The following is a 21,426-nucleotide window of genomic DNA, read 5'->3' on the forward strand; positions in this document are numbered from 1 at the left end:
GCGGCTAACACTGAGAGATGTCAGCTAAACCTTTACTCCTTCCTATATCCCATAATACCAAGCCCATATCCCTTGCCAAGCCTAAAAACCTTATACCAAGCCCAAATCCCATAATGCCAAACCTATATCCCTTATACTAAGCCGAAATCCCATAATGTCAAGCCTATATCCCTTATACCAAGACCATATCTCATAATACCAAACCCATATCCCATAATGCCAAGCACTTTTGGAAAATGCAGTTTCTGGAGGAAACTGGTTTCTAAAAAATTAATTTGCATTTGGAATGAACTTAGATTATCAGATGTTTCAAAATAGTGCTGTCTAGGGGGAGCTTCAAGGTGCTAATTTTAATAAATTGCTGTTGGGCTAATCAGACTTCCCCTGTGAGTATGAACAGCAGTATGTACTTTGCATGCCTCTAATTTTCCAGACTCTGGTTATAATAAAGTATTCTTCATGAGTAGGCTATAAGAGACATAGTGTTTCTGGAAGATCTGGAATGTGAAGCAAATTGTGACTATGGATGCTATTGTGTTGGAGATATGGATGAGCGGCCTCAAGTCCTCTCGGAGACAGGATGCGTAAACCAGTTTGCTGCTAGCATTTGCCCTACTGCCATCAGCCCTCCTGTTCATTCACTCTTGGTCCACCTCCTAATCTTTTCCTAGGGCACCTACTAGACGTTGACCTCGTACAAAGTAGAGAAAGGCTCCTTAGCAAGGCATGGTGTTGCACACCTGTTATCCAGTCACCCAGGAGGCCGATACAGAGGGATGGAGAATTTGAGCACAGAACTAGAACAATTATCAAAAAACGATCTCAAACAGAAAGGAAGAGAATAGGGTGGGGAAAGGTGGGGAAGAGGGGGAAAGTTAAAGGAAAGAGGAGAAGCCAAAGAAGGCCAGTAGCCTCCAGTCAGCCAGCACCCTGCTGCAGAGGACAGCACCCCCTGCATCTCCACAGCAGCCCTCAGGCTAAGCAGAATCACCAGCCCAACTCTCCCTCTCCCTCCAGCAGCCCTCCCATATCTGGTTCTGCTACACTGGGCTGGGATCCCCCTCCCCCACAGTCAACTCTGCACAGACCTCTGGAATCTTTCAGCTAAATCCCAGTGTGAGTTTGAGGTCATGGTCTAAAACCACGAGGCAGTGACTCTGATCTTCTGGAGGGATACGTTTTCTTAACAACTGCTGAGTTTACTTTCGGTTAAGTCCTGCAGCTTTGCCTGTGGGATATATGAAGCTCATGACACAGCCCAACAACCCCAGCCAACTCTCACGATCCAATTAGTAAATAAGCACCATTGTAATTTAAGGAAAAGCCACTACCCTGGCTATGTCCCCCTGACACTGAGATAGTAAGCGATACTGTGGGAACCCTGAAGCCTGCCCTGCATAGACCATCAGCAAAGGCAAGATTGCCTCTTCTGAGGCTGTTCTGCCCTGGAAGATTGGAACTTGGGGAGGATGCATTCGGAAGTGATTTTTCCCCTTAGTGATGACAACTTTCAGTATCACATAAGAAATGAAATTGAAGCATTGATCTTATTCTTCAAATATAGGATAGCTTCAATATTAAAATTAACATATAAATTTAGCATCCATCTTCTTCCCGCTTTCCTTCTGCTGAGTAAATGCGCATAGAAAGAATGAATCACTGAGACAGTGAAATCAAGTCCATTTTTCAAATACGCCGGTTCAAATGCAGCTGCAGCCTGTTTCCTGGGCACTCAACAAATGTTCCCAAGATGCCCCCCTCTCACTGCCTTTGTCCAGATCGATGCATGGGGCAAGCAGGAGGACCTTGGCGGGGTCCCTGAGAAGCAGATCCTGTATGTGCGATTGCTGCATCACGTTCTTTCCTATTGCAGTTTCTTTTCATAAAATTTGAATATGCAAAATGGCTCATTAGAAGGTTTTTAGTTAGCCTAGCAAACTCCACCAGTGGTCTAGAGTCACCCATGCCTTCCCCATGCCTGTTACCTACCTGGCCAGCTACTGTTATTTAGGGGCCGTACATGCCTTGCTTCTTCCTTTTCTCTCTTAGATTTATTTATTTGTCATGTATACAGTGTTCTGCCTGCCTGTATGCTTGCACACCAGAAGAAGGCGCCAGATCTCATTACAGATGGTGTGAGCCACCATGTGGTTGTTGGGAATTGAACTTGGGACCTCTGGAAGAGCAGCCAGTGCTCTTAACCTCTGAACCATCTCTCCAGCCCCGTGTCTTGCTTCTTGATCCACTTATGAAACTACTTTCACCCCACTGTGAAGATTGCTGCTGCTTTTTCAAAATCTAAAGCAGCAGGGTAAAATTTACTCTCAGATGTCACCAGTAACCTAGGAATTGTGGAATAACTAGAAGGTTCCACAACCCCAGGAAGACCAGACTTCACCCTGGGCAGAAAGGGTACCACACATTATGTCTGGTCCTTTACCAATGTGAAGTTTCTAGAGACAGGCATTTCTGACTCCAAATGTGTATCCACCTAGTAATTAACCCAGACCTCAAAGCTGTGCACACTAGACTTAGGGCCAGCGCTCAGGGGCCTACACAATGAAGTTCACCTTACCATGTGAGGGTAGACTGCAAACTTCAGCGTGGCACTTGATGCTTTCACTCAGCATAGACTTGAGGTGACAACCACCATGAGAGAGAAAGAAACCATCCTAACTGCCCAACTGCCAGGGGTTGGCTTAAGCCAGAATCTGCTCAGGAATTTGCCTTGGAAAAGTAGCCCCAGGATGCACAAACCAGTTTGAGGCAGAAGAATCCACATCACGACTAACACTAGAAGAATCTTAGATAAACGGAGAAACACAGGATGTCACCAGAAAGGGAAGGACAGACTGAAGTTCAGTGTGAATCAACCTCTAATCAGAACAGACAGGCTTCCAGGATAAATAGATGGTGAGTGTTGGAAGCCCACAGCCAAGCAGCCAGATGCTGTGTGACAGTTGGAATTTGTCTGAAAGCGGGGTCCAGGGGTGATGCCCCCTGGACCACGACATCCAGATGTTCAGCTCCATGGGAAAGAGAAACTGAGTGCCGTGGGCAAGTACGTTCAGCTTCCCTGAGTTCGACACGCTTCTGCAAGATGAACTTAGAGATCTGAGTCTGAATCTAAGAGGTTCTGCCACTCTAGGGGGCTCAGCTATTAGGAATGCAGACAGAACAGGATATAGGAGCCTAGCAAACCATTTCTCACTCTGGGAGCCCTGCCCATTCTTGTCTCACCAAAATATTTCTGTCTTCAAATGATAACACTGAGGGGAAAATAAATAAACAAAAAGCAGACGTTTACCAGTTCACAAGTAGACTGCTGCACCGTTTTATGACTTTTCTGGCCCGGTGGTGGTGGCAAATGCCTTTAATCCCAGCATTTGGGCGGCATAAGCAGGTAAATCTTGGGAGTTCGAAACCAGCCTGATCTACAAGAGCTAATTCCAGGACAGCTTCCAAAGCCACAGAGAACCCTGTCTCAAAAAAAAAAAAAAAAAAAAAAAAAAAAAAAAAAAAACCTGTTCTGCTGTCCATCATAAAAGATATCTAAGACATTGATGATCCAGATATATGGATACACACCAGGCAACTCATGTTCCACCTGGGACCATTCTACCTGGAGAAGTAACATCTAGAGGCAGCCTTGATGGCAGCTTGGTTCCCATGGGAGATTATCAGTGCTTGTTAAATGTGAGCAAACCATGAGAATACAAATGTCTTTTAAAATACATATGTCCTGGGCAGACTCAGATACTAGACATTAGTGCCACATCTTTGTGCCTTGAAGTTCAAAGGGCAAATCATTCTCTCCTCCACTTCTCTCTTACGGAAGCATCGATGCTTCCACAGAGCCCCAACAACACAATGATATTTACTTTCACCCTGGTATGTAACTATGTCCACGAAATCTATAGCAGTCCAATCAACACAAGGGATTTTTCTCATGCAAAGATTGCTCATCCCAGAGGCACCTCGTGGAAACAAAAACGACAAGATTCTTTTGAATAAGACCCATTTGCTGGAGCTGTTTGTTGTTTGGGCTTGGAGGTCTCTCAAGGTGCAAGTTTGCCCTTCTCCCACAGCTCAGGAGCCCCCTCCAAGCTTACACTTGTCTGGGAGTGCTCCATGCATCCTCCTGTGTAGAGGCTTTCTTTTGTGCTTTGACTTACTTTCCCTTCCAAATTCATGAGGTTCATAACATTATTGCCTGACCTAAGCAGTCACCCCAATTCTCGGGCATTTCAAAGGGTGAAAACGGTAAGCATGGTGTGGAGTTGGGGGCTCACATAGTGCTTGAGATTTCTCTTAAAGAGCTAAGTGAGACGTTTGCCACATACAGCAAGCCCAAGTATGCTTTCCCAAAGAAGGGAGGGGGATCCTAAATGTTTTGCTTTATACTAGGATTGGCCCAATAAAAATGGGGGAATTCACACCTTTATTCTCTGGGCTTCCGGGAGCAAGTGTTCACATACTTAATGTCCCCAGAGGTTTTGTGTCAGGTCTCTACTAGGAACACCTGGCTCCTTTCTCTCATTCAGCTGGGCACTGTGGGTAGCTTTTTGTTTTGTTTTGTTTTTTTTCCCACTATCATTGTGTCTTGTTGCTGTGGTTTGGTTTGGAGTGCTAGGAAATGAACCAGGGCTTACCCCCTGATGAGCCCAGGCTCCACCACTACAGGTTACACCCAGTTTAAGACGAGCCCCATTGAACGTGTTAGTAGAGAACTTTTACCCGAGACTATGTGTTTGGAGCTCTTCCTTCCACCAAGTAGAAAAGACATCGACCAAGACTGTCTCCTTTAGTTTATTTTTCTAGAGTCCTTAGCATGCTACATTAACCTGACAAAGCTTAAGCTTGTGTTCATTTCACGATACATTTCATGCAGTTCACAGCTGTGATTGGTTTTATATTGACATGACATGTGTTTCCATTCAGCCATGTGAAAAGAATAACTCTCAATGGAGTTCGTCTCTGAAAACTGTCCAGGCTTAAATAAGCGGCTGTGTCATCCACTCTGTCCTCAAGTGCAGTCTCTCTTTGAATTGGAGCAATATGTCCCTGTTCATAGTCTGTCAGCAACCGCAACCAGACCACTCCCTAAGGTTTCCGGCATCCTGAGGAATCCTTTCACAAAATTGCATTCAAGTATACTATTTCACTTAACATTCCAGGTTGAATTTAGGAGTAAAGCTGACCCTCCAACTAAATCTCCCCAGGCCTAGCCTCCCCAGGCAGTCCTTAGCTTTAGACTCATGTATAACACTCAGCACGAAATCCACAGAGCAGACCTATTTGGCATTTTCCAGTGAAGTGCAGGGAATTAAATAAGTTATGTTTTTATTGCTAATGTATAGACTATCAAGCACAGTCACTTTGTCAAACAGGAAGAAAGAGTACACAGTATTAGTGGACTCTCCTGGTTGTGGTGGTGGTGGGGTCCAGCACACCCAAAATGTCACTTGGTCACCCCCCACAGGTAACACTTTAGGATGATGTGTTGAGTATTCTAGAGTCTGAGGAGTCGGATCTCTCGTCATAGTCATCCTCTGTGTAGATGGGCTGCTTTGTCACGATTGGACACCCATCATCGGGGATGGAGATCCGAGGGTCCTCTGTGGTGCGGGAGGAGAGCACGGGCGAGCTCCGGAAGACGCTGGTGGAGTTACTAGGGAAGGGACTTACATACTGGGACCTCAGCTGGTACTGCTGCTGCAACGTCATGGTGTTCCACAGGGTGACGTCGTTGGGCAAAAAGGGGCTCGACTGGTTTCTGGCCAAGGTATTCCTCAGCATCAGTGGGTACCGGGGTGGCTGGGGGAAAGGGTGCTGCAGGGGCACAGCCAAGGGGCTGGGGACCACGTTGCTGGAGTCCGCCGAAAAGCGCAAGGTGTCAGGGACTCGGAAGGCAGAGCCCACCGACCACTTGGAGGAAGAGATGGGGTAGGAGCCCAGCGTGTGTTCAAAGATGTGGCCGCTGGAGGGCAGCACGAGGCTCTCTTCGGCCGTCCGCTCCGCCCCAGCCGCCGAGGACCGACTGGACAGCAGGACCTCCACCGCACTGACCAGGTCGCCCCCGCAGCCTTTCAGGATGAGCTCCAGCACAGTGGGCTTCTGGTTGGGGAAGATTTTCTTCAACACTTCCAGGGGTGGCCGGTTGGCTTTCAAACTGAAGGGCAGAGAGACGGTCCCCGATGGTCCCTCGATCAGGAGATGGCTCTGCTCCGCGTGGTACTTGGGGCTGTCAGGGCAGCTTTCCGGGTTACCCCCGTTTTTCTGCACGGCATACCCCGCTTCATCCACGGACACGATCTCGGGGCTCTCTGGAGTGAAGCAGTTCTTGCCTTTGACCACATCGGGGGAGCTCCTCTGGTCAGTGTCTTTGTCACTGAAGGCCTCCGCAGGGTTGTCTGCTGAACTGCTGCTGTCCCCAAGTCGCTCTTCAGTCAGATCTAGAAGGCAAGAGAACAGCCCGGTTAATCCCTTCCTGCTGTGCTCAGCTTCCAACAGCACTAGCATTCTGGGAGAAGGAAGTATGGCTGGCTGGGTCACAACACACGCTTCCAGCTTTTAAAGAAGAAATCAAAAGCCACTGGCAAATGGGGTGGGCTAGTAGGGTCGGTCAAAGATGGCACAATCAGGGTTTTCTTGGAATGCTGCAGGAGAGCAGGCTTGCCCTAAACACAGAAGGGCCACATACAGTAACCACAGAGGGCTTGAAGTACACAGCATTAGCTGCCCATTTAGTGGGGCTATGAGGCTCTGAACCAGGCCAGAGCACAGAAGAAAGCCACAGAAGCAGCTCTGGCCATCATCACCTGGTACACACCACCCCATGGGGCACTTTAGCAATCACATCTGCCTTCCATGGGGCTGGTTTTATGTTGTAATATGTGTTTATATATAATATGATATAAATAGAGCTTGTCATTCTGACAGTTTTTCATCTTTTAACCAGGTTACCATGATGATGCTAGTTGATTGAGTTTCTGCGCCAAAGATAAACACAACCCTTGAAATCACTTGTAAAAAAGACACTCAAGGAATCAGGATGTAACCCTGGTGTACGAAAGGACTTTGGGGGCCCATTCCCCATGGAGGGATGCTCCCTTGACAGATGACTTGACAGATTTTGTTGACCCCTCCTGGAAGGCCTCACCCTCCCTGTGGAGTGGGAGGGGGAATGGGATGGGAGAGTGGGGGGGATGGGAGGGAGGGAGAGGGAACTGGGATCTATATGTAAAAATAACAAAAATAAATAAATAAATAAACAAAAGAAAAAAAAAAGCCACTGAAGAAGCCCGGCAAACTCAGCTGCCTGGGCCCTTATACTCAAAGTCAAACAAAGCCAGTTGGAATTCTGGGTGGCAGGGCAGATGAAGAGGAGAAAGAAATGGCTGGAAGGTTCGGGGGCAGAAGAGCCCTGTCTACCCACCCCGTGTGGCAAGAGGTAGATGGTTGTGTGAATGTGTGTGCCAGTAAAGTCCGTGGAAAGGAACTACATGCAACATTCCACATTACATTTGGAGGGGGAAGGCTGACAAAGAACTTCCTTAACAAAGCCAAGACTAGCAAGAGGAGTTGTTAAGAGCAGCCCACAGATGCACAACAGCAAACATTGTCCTGGCACACAGAGCCTCCTGTTCTGCCTGCATCTGTCTCACAATCTTCTATGAAACAGACCAGTTGCCAATTTGACATTTTAACAACTTAGGCAGTACCCAGGAGAGCAAGCTTTGCAGTATTAAAGAGAGTGGGCGACAGTACTTTGGGTTTCACAGTAAATTCTAACAGAACTGTAAATTAAGGAACATAGTTTTTTGGGTTTTTTGGTTTTTTTTTTAAAGCAAACTATATGCAAATAGATTTTTAGCCTTACAAAAACTAATAATGGGCTATTTGTGGGTGCTTAATCCAGAGTAACTGATCTGAAAATGAAAAAAACCATTCCCAGTAGGGCACTAGTCAGGTTGTAAACTATGTGGCTCTCTGTTTTCTATTCTGGCCTCAATAGTCTCATTGTAGGCCTCTCTGTGGGCAAACCTGATTGTGTGCAGATAGCCAGAGGTGAAATTTCATCAAAGAAGCTTCTAGAAAGCACCCCTCCTACCTGTTGTTGTTTACTTTAAGAGCTTTAAACAAAGACCCATTGATAGACATTTTTTCTAACACCACATGTATCTTAAATACAAGAAAAGCCAATGGGAACCCATGGCCAAACGTATGCTTTAAAACTTTCCTAAATTATAATAAATCACATAACTTTCAACTACATCTAATACGAATTCAGACTTATCCCAATTCATTTCCATCACATTGCTTTTTTATTTTCGACAAAAACCATTAGGTTTCTATTGTGGGGTTCATTTGTAGTCCACACAAGGAATCCCCCACCCCCTTTGCTTTCAATGATGACTCTGGGATTTACCAAAGACCTAGTTTTACAAGAGAAGTTTAACATCTTCTCTCCTACTGCTTCCCAGGACAACAGGCCCAGCTTTTATCTCCTAATTATTGAGCTACTTGAATTCCATGTCCTTGACACACAAGACAAAAACCAACCAAACAAAAGGGCGCTTGGAGATTTATATTCTAACTAGCCTGCATCCATGTATTCCCCTGACTCATGAACCCATACATAACTCAGCTATCGCTCTATTCCTAAACCCTTGAGAAGGAGTGGTGGACAGTGACAGCGTGTTAACTCTGAAAGGAGCACACGATTGAATTTTGACCCCCTGGTCAATGGCGCTTCGGAAAACAAGTTCAATACTTTCCCCCATGTAATAAAAATACAGTGTTTAAAGCCCATACAGTCCTATGCTTCCAAATTCAGCTTTTATGGTCTATCATTAGCATCAAGTATTTATTGATCTGCAGTAGGCCAAAAGAAGGAAACAGAATAAAAAAGATGGAAAATAGCAAGAAATATATGCTCATCGAACCTATTAACTTGTGGGGAAAGATGTATGTGCTGTAGAGAGCAAACAAGGCCAGGCATGGCTTGGGAAGCATCAAATACTGTATTCACAGGACTCATAAGGTTGGAGTAAACCATATGTTCATCAATAAATGAAGGGATAAATAAAATGGAATACTACTCCACCTCAAAAAGGAATGAAATTCTGGTATCTGCTACATCGAAGAACCTTAACAATAGTCTAAAATAAGCTGGCCACAGAGGAAATGATGTAATTTCACTTAAGATGGATAAAGTATACAAACCATAGCGGTGGTTCTAGAGGAGTTACGGTTTAATGAATATGGAGTTTCAGTCGAGGGTAAGGAAAAAGTTCTGGATTGGCAGTGGTGAGTGTTTTAAGGCATCTTTAACGTCATGCAATTGTGCACCTAAAAATGGTAAATGGTAAAAATTTGTTCTGTATAATATTTTACCACCACACAAGAAAAACATGAGAGAATATCACAACAAGATGCTGATGGTAAATTTTGCCTCTGTTTGTTGTTTGTTTTGTTTTTGAAGAGAAATGGGAGCAAAGGGCACACACCTTTGGGAGTAAACTACACACCTGGAAAGCCCACAGCTTTGCTGTCCTCGACAGAGACACGGAAAGCTAAAAGCAGCCTCGTGTTTTCAAAGGTCGAATTTCACCTGCCCTGAATGAACTCAGGAAAACAGTTTCACCAGGCCTGTGGTTCGCTCTTCCACAGTCACTTCAGGCTGCAGGACCAGAAGGTTAGCGAGGGAGAGCTAGGATCGATGCTTTAGCTACTCAAACATGCCCACATAGCATAAAAATGCATTTTCCTCATGGTGGCAACAGACGATCTAGACACTGGAGGGCAGGGTTCTAAGTCAGACGGAACACAATTCTACCTTTCTGTCTGTTCTCCAAGTTCTGCAAAACACACTTCATGTAACCTTACATGATTGTCTACTCATTCCATAGCTGGGAAGCTCCAGCCATTGACCCCTCTCTGTGTTGTCCTTTGCCCCTGCTACTGAGACACACCCGTGTACTATATACTTTGGGGTATTTTTTGTGAGGTGTGGAGGAGGCCTGTGCTGAGTCACCCACACTCTTAGAAGAATTCTGGGCTCATTAGCCTCCTGATCTTAGTGTTCAGGCTATGGCTAAATGTGAGGAAAGCTGGCAGGATGTCATAGGGACCCAATACATGAATTACAGGCTTTCTAATCAACTGAGCTCAGCCCTGCTTCTGGTTTGCTCCCAGGGGAGGAACTGGCCAGTGAGAAAAGCAGATTCCCATACCAGAGGGAACACAAAGTCTTGTGAGAGGTAAATGTAAGCAAGATGTCCCCTAACACCTAGGTTTCTAAACAGAGCCAAGGCGGGTGACACTATGAGTTCAAGGCCAGCCTGGTCTACAGAGGCAGTCCTAGAACAGCCAGGGCTACACAGAGAAACCCTCGAATAAACAACAAAACAAGAAAAAAACAAAAAACAACAAAAAAACAAAGCTAAGGTTGACGGAACTCAAAACCCCAAGACAGATTCCTCACCCAAAAGTAATTCCTGAAAAGCAGAATGGACATAGTGCCCCTGCAATTTGGGGCACTATGATGTCTACTATTATACCTAAACTAAAGGCACTGCAAACTACTATAAACACAGATTTTCACAAGTCATTACAGAGGGTGAGATTTAAGCTCAGCGATAAAGGATAATTTAATAATAGGTGTGTCTTTACATTTCCAGGATTTTCCCCCCTGAATGAACTGTTGGTCTAAAGCACAAAGGCCTTTGTAGATACAGAAACATGGAACTTCAGCTGAGAAAATGAAACAGGAAATATTCCCACATGCCTTCCACCGTATTGAAACAGAGACTCTAATCGGAACACAAGGAGTGTAGGCATATTTTAACTGACAGTTTTAACTCTGTATAGTACAGGAAGGCAAAACCACCTGCCAAAAAGTAGATGAAATCATAACACCATGTTTCTGTCATGACAGGCCAGTCACTACAAGTGAGGGCATGCTTTTTAAACACTGAGGAAAAACATTAAATATTACCAAATACTCAAGCTTTCATTTCATAGCCCATGAAGCAGAAATGCATTCCACTCAGAAACAAATTTTCCAACCAGTTTATGAGAGATTCAATTAAGGAGGACACTTTTTTTTTTGAAAAACAATATCACCACCTTCTAAGCACATATGCCATATCATGACAACTATACTTTCTTTTGCTATAAAATTTAAGGAGAAAAAAAAATGAAGATATGGAAATGTCTTCTAGTCTGAAAATGATAACTTGAACAGTCTAACTTTCTTTGAATTTCTTCATACACAAACACATCTTTTTTTAAAAAATTTAAATATTTCAAAAAAGGCTGCCATATGTGTGAAACAAACATTCTGCTCAAAATATGTAAAAATGGAAAAATGGAAAACTGCCATTGGTTTTTATACATTCTAGCCAATCAGTGCACAAAACCAAAATCCTCCTAATATCCAGAATGAAGGAGTCTCTTAACTGAGACATCACTGGGCTCCCTCTCCCCACAAGGTGTCATGCATTTAAAATATAGATTGTCATATTCCATCTGTTCCTGTGATTTGGGGAACACAGACCTCTAGGGAGGTCTACAGTGGGTCACTTTCAAAGGGTGACAATCTACATAGGAGCTTGGCAGAGGCTTCCTGGGGTTAAGCATTTAACAAGGCAGCAGGTCATACTCCCTGTTGACCTCTCACTAGGAGTGAGGAATCATTAAAAACTGGATGAGCAGAAATTTGAACTAAGAGGGAATAACAATAAATCTTGTTCTAAAGTGTGTGTGTGTGTGTGTGTGTGTGTGTGTGTGTGTGTGTGTGTATAAACACTCATGCTTTGCTTTGTAAAAAAAAATCAACACTGGTTTAACACTGTATTTAAAAAAAAAAATTAAAGATTATTTCCTTAACCTGGCCTGGTGATACACACTTGCACTCAAGTGGCTCAAGAGGCTAAGACAGGAGGATCCTGTGTCTGAGATTCTGGAACATGAAGACTGGGCTGGTGGGCTCAAGGAAGTATAGTTTGCAATTGTAGACGTCCTGTGCCTTACAAACATTCAGCCTGATCTCTTTCTTAGAAGGCAGAAAATTCCAAAAAGTAGAGGAGAAATCTAAAAATCTATCTGTCCACCTGCTATTTACAAAATGCAGCTGGCTACTTGTTTATCTACTTAACAAATCCCCTTAAATCCCTTATACCCCAAGGTACTGGGCTAGGTAAGATTATACACAGGTGACCAAGCATTGCCTTGGTCATTAGGGCTTCCAGGTAACTAACCTTTTGCAAAAACCCTAAAGTATCTGCTGGTGGGATTTTATAATACAACACAGCAAGTCATGTAGAGGCCAGGAGCAGGGCAGGCTGCATTATCTTCACAAAGGGGGGATATTATAAACACTCACACATGAAGATATTGAGCAAAATAAAGCAATAATCTGTGGAAAGCAGTAGAACACTGATGGAAGCTTGAAATTCAAGCCTGACTAGGAACTGTAATCAAGAGAGTGCAGAGTCCAGAGACAGTTGATGTTCTGGGTTTTTCATAAGGTCCCATTATTTGAAGGACTACTGTACTTCTCTTAATGGATTTAACCAAAAAACAGAATAGAAACAAACTGTCATCTACCTCTCTATCTTAATTCTCCTCCTCAGAAAAAATAGAGTGCGTTGTTTAGGTCAGGAGACAACTGAGGTGCTATGGGTCAGAACATGTGTATGACAAGGGGGTGGGACAAAGTGGCAGTCCTGCAATGGCCAAGGTCATTGGAGCTACAAGAGACTAAAGACTAAGGAACTCCAAGGACCTGAGTGGCTAATGGCTAGAGGAAGGCTGCAACAGGTTAAAAGGTGAAGGAAGAAAGAAAAGAAGAAAGGAAGGAAGGAAGGAAGGAGAGAGGGAGGGAGGAAGGAAGGAAGGGAAGGGAGGGGGAGGGGAGAGAAGGGAGGGGGAGGGGGGAGGCAGGCAGGCAGGCACATGGATTTTCGCTGGGCACTTGTCTCCCTGTCAGGAAGAAATGCAACAGTTCCACCAGAAAAGGTTCCAAGTCCTGCAGGGCCTTTGACTTATGAAGACTTACCCCCCTTCCCTCTGTAAAGCTGTTAACAGAAAGTGCTGACTGGCTGCAGAAAAGAATTTCTCATCAATGCTCTTTGATTGTATTTTGCAAACAAAATGCCTGTTGCTTGGTAACATTTCACTTGGGCCTGACCTTCTCCAAAAGTTATTGCTATCAGATTCGATTTACACTGTCTTCCTGTGATTACTGTAATCTTTTAAACCCAGGAGCTCATCCGTCAGCCAAAGGAAAAGTTGGTTGTAAGTGGAGAATGCTGCCATCCTCCAGATTTATAAGGCCACGAGCAGGCTGGGGGTTCTCTGCCTGGCACAGACTCTGGTTCTGGCAAGAGCACCCTCATTTTCCCTTTAACTGTGTCCTAGGCTCCACCGGACAGACGCTAGCTTTCCAATGCTCCTCAGGGGAGGCCAAACCAGGAGGAAGCAGGGAAGGCAGACAGCCAAAGAGAAGGGCAGCCTCAGGAGGCCTGATTGAGTCCTTAGGTGAGGAAGGAGCTGTGGCAGGGAGCAGACAACCTTCAGTGCTGTCACAGAGAAGCCACAGGCCCATGCCGCTGCCGCTCCTGCTACTGTATCTAGGGGCAGGGCCACCAGAGAGGCCAGCTTCCTGTCCTTGGTCAGTCATTGCCCCCACCTCACTGAGACTAGCCTGTCCAACAAATCTAGCAAGGTGAGGACTGGTCCTTTAACCCCCAAAGCCAGCTCTGAATGAAAGCTTCAAAGTGACAGTCAGCCTGTCCCCAAATTTCTTTTTATCTGGCTTTTCTTAAGGTCCCTGGGTTCCAACCCAGCCAGCCATCTTAAAGTCGGGTAAGCATTGAGATTTGTAGTTATATGACCCAGGTGACCTTTAATTGCTCCCAGCCTCTCCCTTGCTCTGGGTGCACAGACAGACAGGATCGCCTTATCTGACTTTCATGAACTCTCCCTTAACACACACGGCCAAGTATTTCTATGGGGAATTAAAAGAAGAAAGAAAGGAAGGGAGGGAGGGAGGAAGGGAGGAGGGAAACTAAGGAAACAAACTGGGTAGTCCAATCACACTGGAGCTGGAAGCCCAGAGCAATCAAGGTGCTGTCTCTAGCTGCCATGTTTGCTTTTTTCTCATAATAAAAGGACACTGCACTTTCATCCAACCCTCCTTTTCAATCCCTAAGCAAATGCTTCTCTTTTTCTTTCTCTTTCAAGAGCATTTAAAAGAACTGATCACACACACACGTATCAGATACACACAAGGAGGGTTCTATAGCCACAGATCTGTCCTTCCCAGGTACTACAGCCTATGGCCACCCAGGATCTTCCTCTAAAGGAGAAGTTTGGGGTGAGGAAGCCAGCCACCAGGGACCTTGACTGCACCTCCTCACCTTGACCATGACCCCTAAACTCCCTCATCTCCAGAGCCCAGGGTCGGGAAAGGCTGGCTTATCTGGATGAGACTGATGAGTCAGAAGCCCCACAGCTGGGGAGATTAGGCTTCCCACCCTATTTTCTTGGGGGGAGGGGATGGGGGTAACCTAAAGGGAGCAGAACAGGTGAGTTCCATCCCACTGAGAGGGTTAAGTTAAAAACAGCCCGGGCAGCCCGCAATCAAAATCTAATTATAGGTCAGTCAGAACTGGTAGCAGAGACTGACAGGCAGAAAAAAAGACTGCAAGTTTAAAAGATATTTCAATCCGTAGCCAGAAGAATCTTCTTACATTCACATTAAAAAGCAAGGCCCAAACTAAGGCAACTGAAGGATAAGACTATGGAAAGATTTCTTCCAGTTAGAAAACCTAGTTTTGCCGTTCACACATCTCTCCCTGAACTACGTGGGGTTTTCTCTGATGCCTAGCCAACATCCTTCTTGAGGCCTGTGCTTATAGACCCAGAGGAAGGACAGGACTCGTGTGACTCGGTGTGCTAGTGCACCCTTGCTGGTCTTCAAGAAGAAGCCACCTCATGACCACCTGAGGCCCTCTGCCCTGCAAAAAGTCCAAGCAGGCTCTCAAACTCCAGTTCACAAAGAAGCAGACCTGAACAGTGTGGTAGCCGAGAACTGAGACTACAGCTGAACCCTTCCAGCCCAACCACAGGGGATGAACATGGGATGGACTAGGAAGGTCTTACCCAGGAAGGTCTAATGAATATGTTTCTAAAGATGCATGGCATGCCATACCACAAATACAAGGCAGAAAAGCACAGGGACACAGCAACAGGCGGTCTCAACCAGGAGTTTTAATTTGTCCCAGTTTAATGATATTTTAATTAATTTTAGTGTTGACACCCAACAGAGATGCTTTTTTATGTGTTGCATAGAGCCAACACTTTTATTTGTGTTCCTAGTGAAAAATTATAATCAGTTTTGTTTTTATAAACCTCTCCTGCACCCCAACTTTTTTTTTCTTTAAAGGAATGCAATTGATAAATGAAAACAAAAGTTAGTCAATGTTCAAGGTGTGTGGTGTGGCCAGCTGGGAACTGAACCCTTGGTCCTTCACAGCTTAGTCATTTTTCTACCCCTCCCCCACCCCAATTCTCAATTACTTGTTCTCAATTTGGAAGGCTCCTGGCTATCTCTGAATATTTGGTGGAAGAGGAGTTGGGGGGGGCGGGGGCGGACAAGCACCAAGCCTGATTGGTTTGTGCAGTTGAAATTCTTTGCCCTTTCTTATTCTCCTAAAGCTTGGATCCTCCCCGCCCAAGTCTTTCTCAGCTTGTTTTAGGTTTTGTGACTCTTCACACATTTTAGAGACCAATCTGAGGAGGAAACCCCTCTAGAACAAAGACGGAACTCAAGGTTCCTGCACTACAAGAGGTGCTGGGCATTGCCGACTTGAATTTTAACAGCCTTCTGCTCTACTCCCGAAGACTCTCGTCCTAGAGCCAGGGAAACTGGAATAGAAAATTAAAAGATAGTAGCATGGCGTCATTTCTAGAATGGAGGCCAAACTCTATGTGTTCTCACCTGAAAGAATCCCTCTAGATTCTCCACAAATATGAGGAGATGAGGGGGCGGTGCTTCAGAGAAATGTTAAGTGTCCCCTGAGTTAAACATCCACAAAACCCGGTCAGTACCCTGCTTTCAGAACTTCAGGCCTAAATAGCCTAACTGAGAGAGAAGCCAGCTGCCTACCACCTCACCACACATCAGCGAGTGTGTATCTTCAACAGTTCAGCTAGGGGCTCGGGAAAACCTTTCTGGAGAAGATCTAGCTGTCTTTGAGGGGCTGAGGAAGTGCAGGCAGCGGCATTACCGACAGAAAAACTGTGGGCCTTTCACTCCTAATTCCAGTACACCCCGTTCAGAGGAGATGGGTTGCTGCCTTTGTACGTCTGCCCAGGGAGGGGAAACACCAGACTCGTGTCCACTAAATTCCCGCTGCTGCGAGGGGCCCGGAGAGCAGCCAGGGGTTCCCTTCCGAGGAAGTGAGGAAGAGGGTTAAACTGGGGGGCAGCCAGACTCAGGAAGGAGCCAGAGTGAAAGAATGAGGTAGAAACTGGGGTCTGCTTACTTTCAGGGCTCAGAGCACCCCTCCTTGCCCCGAATAAAAGCATTTCTGAGAGGAAAAGACAACAGAGGAGAAGAAGGCCCAGAAAGCTCTCCCTTGTTTCACAGCAGGCCGAGCCCGCCTAAACCTGGAAAAGTACTTGCTAGGTTTTCCCCACGGTAGGCCAAGTTTTGTTTTTAATTTCGTCAAATCACAGCAGCTGGGGAAAAGGAATTAAAGAGGTAATTTGGCAAAAAGAGTTAACTGGTCTCGCTTCGAAGACTTCAGGGGCCTTTTATCTGTAGTCCTTAAAAGGCGACTCTTTTTTTTTTAAACCGAATTCTAAATCGAGTCCTCAGCCCAGCTAAAATGTCCGAGCGCCTTTAAAGAACACCTTTTTGCTTCCCTGTCCCGAGCCAAGCCAAGATTTACCTAGAAACAGCAAAGCATTTGGGCCCTAACTGCTAACCTACTTATCCCTACCCCCAAATGAGAGTCCCCCCCCCAAAAAAAACCGGCATCCAGGAAACCCGCCTCATCACGGTGACATCGTTTTACAAATCGTTTGCAGAATTGACGTTAAGTTTCCCCCTTCAACCCAGAAAAGGCACCAGGAGACGGGGACACACCGCCTGGCTATTTGGCCCGCTTCCCTGCGGGCGCCTGGGTTCCACCCGCACTTTTCCTGGAGAGGAAGAATCGGTGTCTGCTGGGGTTGCAGGCCCAACCAAATCAACTTCCCACAAACTTGCCCTGGGATCCCCAAGGGCACTGGAAGTTTCCTCCTTGAGGCTGACCCCCTCCCCGCAGACGCTCTCACCTGGCTTTGCGAGCGGCGCGGGCAGCGTTCCGGGCTGGGGCTCCGCGGTGGTCCAGCGCAGCGCGGCCGCTGCAGCCAACTCGGCGGCGGGACGAGGCGGCGCCGGCGGCTGGGACGGCTGGGAGGCTGGTGACGACTGCGAGGCGGCGGCGGCGGCCGCGTCCCCCGGCGGCGGGGGCCCTGGCAGAGCCCGCAGCGAGTCCGGGATGAGGCTCTCCAGGCTCTCGTTGGCCTGCTGCCGGCGAAGCGCCACCTGAGCCGCCATCACCCGCTGCCGCTCGATGATCAGGATGCATTTCTCGCAGGTGCAGTCCTTGAAGCGACAGTAGCGCTTGTGGCCCTTGAGCCAGGACAGCACCCCGTGGTTCCGGCAGCGCGCGCATTTAGGCGTGCGCTGCAGGGGCGCCCGCGGCGGCTGCGACACCGGGCCGCCCATGTATAGGTAGGGGGAGCCGTAGCCGTTCATGCCCGGGGCTCCCCCCGGCCGGCGGCGGGAGCAGGGCGGCAGGAGAAGGACCGAGGAGCTGGGAGGCCTGCTCCCGGAGGTCTCGGAAGATCGGCGACGGCCAGAGGAACCGCAGCAGTCGCCCCGGCCCGGGAGGCGCTCGCAGCCTGAACCGCCTGGCTGGTGGCTCGCCTGTCCCCACGCGGGCCGCGTCTCTGTCCGCTGCTCCCGAGGGCGCAAGCTCCACCCGCTGGTCCTCCCACGCCGGGACTCTCCGGCCGCTGCGAGGAGCCGGACAGAGCTCTGACTAAGGTCTGAGCCAGCTCCACAGCGGTTCCCTCCTTCTCTGGCTGGACCCAGCACCTCCTCCGCCGCCCTCCCCCACTCCGTCCCTACCCCCTCCCATCGCCACCCCCACCCCCGGGGTCCCAGCCTCCTGGCACTCCCCTCACACGCTTTCCTCCTCCCTGGCACCCCTCGGGTTCCTGCACCTCACCTTCTCCGCCACCTGCAGCCAGCCGGGCCTCTCTGGCGGGGGCGCTCACAACCCCCCTCCTCCGACCCTTCACTGCCCCTGCCCGAGGCGGGAGGGACTGCGTCGTTGCGGTACACAAGGCGCGCTGGGCGGGGGTTAGGGGGGGGTGGATAGCGGGAGGGGGTGGGCAGGCTTTTCCCCTGCTGGCTCACCGTGCTCCCGGCCTGGTTTGGAAGTGCTGAGCCCTAGACCCACACTTGGCCTCAACAATTCGGAGCTTGCAAGGGAATTGAGGGTGAACAGGCAGGACGGGCCCCGGGTGGACCAGGTTTCAAGTACCAGACAAGAAGAGTGAGAGGGGTGGTGGTGCTTCGGAAATTTGGGGGACTCTTTTCTTCACTTCATTTTGCAATCTAGTTTCATTTTCCTTGCTACAGAAGAAGAAAATGAATATTAAAAAAAAAAACCTGTCAGGCTTCAGGAAGACAACTGGTTTTATTGGGTAATTTTAATTTCCTACCACCTCATTCTGTCTTTAAAATGAACAGCAACCTCTGCCCTAGAAGATCTCTGCCTTGGAAGGTCTGCAAGTGCTCTCTCGGATGTTTTCCTTAAACATGATTTAACTTTCGGAGAGGGGAGGTAGAAGACATACTAGTGGTCCCCAAGTTACTCAGTATGATCTTCTTGTACCCACCAAGGTCACTGAATCAACAACTAAGTTCCGGAATTGCCCAGTTCAAATCCCCACAGGGGTTTTCGGGTTTATTTTCGGATAAGGGATGGACCCCACTCATAAAAATCTTTGGGTGAGAGTGGAAAGAGGCGCGTCTATACGATGACCGCATAAACCTTTTTTTTCTTGATAACATAAACTTTGTTTATTGTTCTTTGCTTGTTTACAGTATTGGTTTGTCTAATGCCGGCTACCACTACTTAGGTATAGAAAAGGCTGCCTTCTCCCACCCCACAAAGAAAACAACCAAACAAAACACAAGGTGCTGTGTAGGTTCGGGACCACTTAGCAACGCAGTTGGAAGGAACGATGAAAGTATCGGACGAACTGTTAGCGGCTCCTGAGTCCTGCACAAGCTCTGCTCTTTGAGGTGTGGATGAAAGTTATCATAAACGGGTTAGTTGAAGTGCCCGTCCCCTGGATAGCACATAGGCTACAGTCGTTTTCTGGAGGATGTTTTCCAGGGCTCGACTCTACAGCCAACCAAGGAGGAGAGTGGCGTCTGTCCCTCTGGGCTTGATTGCACCGCCTCGAGTTCAAGCAGCAAGCTCTCGGCCTAGAAGAGGGATTTGAAAAGAAAACTTTGAATGAGGAAATATTAAATATAGTTGCGTGCTGTTCCCCTCCTCGATGTCCTTAGCCACCCGGGTTTCGGATACTTCTAAGAGTTAGTGGTTGCTGGGGACTGACCTGCTGGGACTTGGGAAGGAAGCCCTTCCGAGAGACTATCCCCAAAGCAGAATCGGACCGATACCCCTATCGCTTGCCCCTAATCTCGCCCCTTTCCATCCTTCGCCAGGAAAACAAGCTCCTAACACTACAACGGGAAGGAATTTTGTAAACTGTGGGGACCGGAGCCAGAGGTCACCCGTGAATCGTAGGGACTCAAAGTGGCTGCCTACAAGAGGGAGTCACTTCTCACGAACTGTGAAGGACACGAACCTGGGAACTTGCACTATTTCTGCTCTGAATCTTGTCTCTCAGAAACACAAGGACCATGGACTTTTCTCAAAGCCCAATTTCTCCTAAATGGTCAGTGAAACGGATGCAGAAAATGAGAGTAACTAGTTTCTAGGAAGGAAAGCAGGGAAGCTAGGCACCAGGCAATCCCCTCTCCTTCCTGGGTCACCTAGCCACCCTATCCCGATGCCACTCACACATTCTGGTATTATTTGGTACTGGGCCCGTTTCACTCCAGTGCACATCGAGGGCTGAGACCTAAATACTCATTTGATATAGCGCGGTAATCCTTTTCTCATATTTGATGGGAATGTTTTCCATATCCCAGTATTTGACAACATCTCCCTATAGGGACAGGTTTGTATTTATGTTGGTAAAATGTCCCCTGCCTCAAAGTCTATTGTAACCCAACACCTGACAACCCCGAGTCCCATTTCTGTTTGCAGAAAGGGTTTATTCAAGCACATAATGGGATCCCAGCAAAAAGCCTTTCAGAACAAGGGGCTATGGTAAACTTCACCACATGAACTCCGTTTCCAGGGCTATTAAGCTTTTAATTGGAAAATAGCAGAGGAAATTTCAAGGTGACTATAACGTGTTAGCAGTTAGTTCAGAGAAGAAAGCCCATGCGGGAATGAATGTGGAAAGCATATGGTCCGAATCACATTTAGGAGGAGCGGCTTGCTTCTACTAAGACTTTGCAGCTCATGCACTTATGGGAAAAATCATCAAAGAAATTGGAAAGGGAGGGGAGGATTACAAGCGAAAGTAACCTCACTAGACTACACCCACTCTCGGCTCCTCTGGGTGGTGTGCTAGTGTTTTCAAACCACAATTAACTGGGTGAGATATGGCAGATATTAACACTGAAGGCGGTGGGAGAAAAAAAAAAAAACGATGACCTTCTGGCACACACTTAAGTGACTTGATGTGTGAGTATCAGAAGCTCCCCAAGGCCACTGTTGAGGTTCTTGTTGAGAAAGTGCTGGTGTCTGATTCCAAGTCTGCGGGTCCTGATAGGTGTTGTCCACTCCCCACCCAGCAACATTTAATCAAAGGACAGTTGCATATTGTGCTGGATGTAAGACACACGGAGACATCTGTTCTGTATTCTGGTGCAGGGGAAAGCCGGAGTTCCCATTTCGTTGGCTATGTCACCAACACGGTTACTTTGACAGATGCTGGGGGTGGGGTGTAAAAGCCCCTGTACAGGCAGAAGAAGACAAAAGTCACCCGTCTGCCTACACAGGAACCTAGCAGGAGCTGTTCTGCCCTCACCCAGTCAGCGTCTCTTGGCATCTCTCTTTAGCCAGCTTTAAGTTAAAAGAAAGCAGGTGTGACTACGGCTTTAAGGGGGAGGTAGTGCAACTGGTTAACCCCCAACTGGTGGGGGACAGCCTCAAGCCTTTGGTGTCCCGCACCCAGTAGGCCTGAGGGATGCCTTGAGCAGCGGAG

The 21,426-nt window shown here is 47.3% G+C and overlaps 1 protein-coding gene across 1 annotated transcript; it reads right to left on the reverse strand.

Annotated features, from left to right (window-relative positions):
• Positions 1-5,445: 5,445 nt before the first annotated feature.
• Dmrt3 (doublesex and mab-3 related transcription factor 3) lies at positions 5,446-17,821 on the reverse strand. The gene is made up of 2 exons (XM_051200115.1): positions 17,356-17,821; positions 5,446-6,455 (listed from the first exon to the last, which is right to left on the reverse strand). The coding sequence occupies exons 1-2, from the start codon at positions 17,819-17,821 to the stop codon at positions 5,491-5,493; spliced, it is 1,431 nt and encodes a 476-aa protein (XP_051056072.1). The 3' UTR covers positions 5,446-5,490.
• Positions 17,822-21,426: the final 3,605 nt, after the last annotated feature.

The sequence above is a fragment of the Phodopus roborovskii genome, unplaced genomic scaffold (genome assembly GCF_943737965.1).
Source record: "Phodopus roborovskii unplaced genomic scaffold, PHOROB, whole genome shotgun sequence".
Taxonomy (NCBI): Eukaryota; Metazoa; Chordata; class Mammalia; order Rodentia; family Cricetidae; genus Phodopus; species Phodopus roborovskii.

What these genes read in the sequence shown, in the direction of transcription:
- Dmrt3 (XM_051200115.1), bottom strand. Translation starts at nt 17,821, where the DNA reads ATGAACGGCTACGGCTCCCCCTACCTATACATGGGCGGCCCGGTGTCG. An exon ending in CGCGCCGCTCGCAAAGCCAG is followed by an intron (nt 6,456 to 17,355) that starts GTGAGAGCGTCT and finishes CTTGCCTTCTAG; the next exon opens with ATCTGACTGAAGAGCGACTT.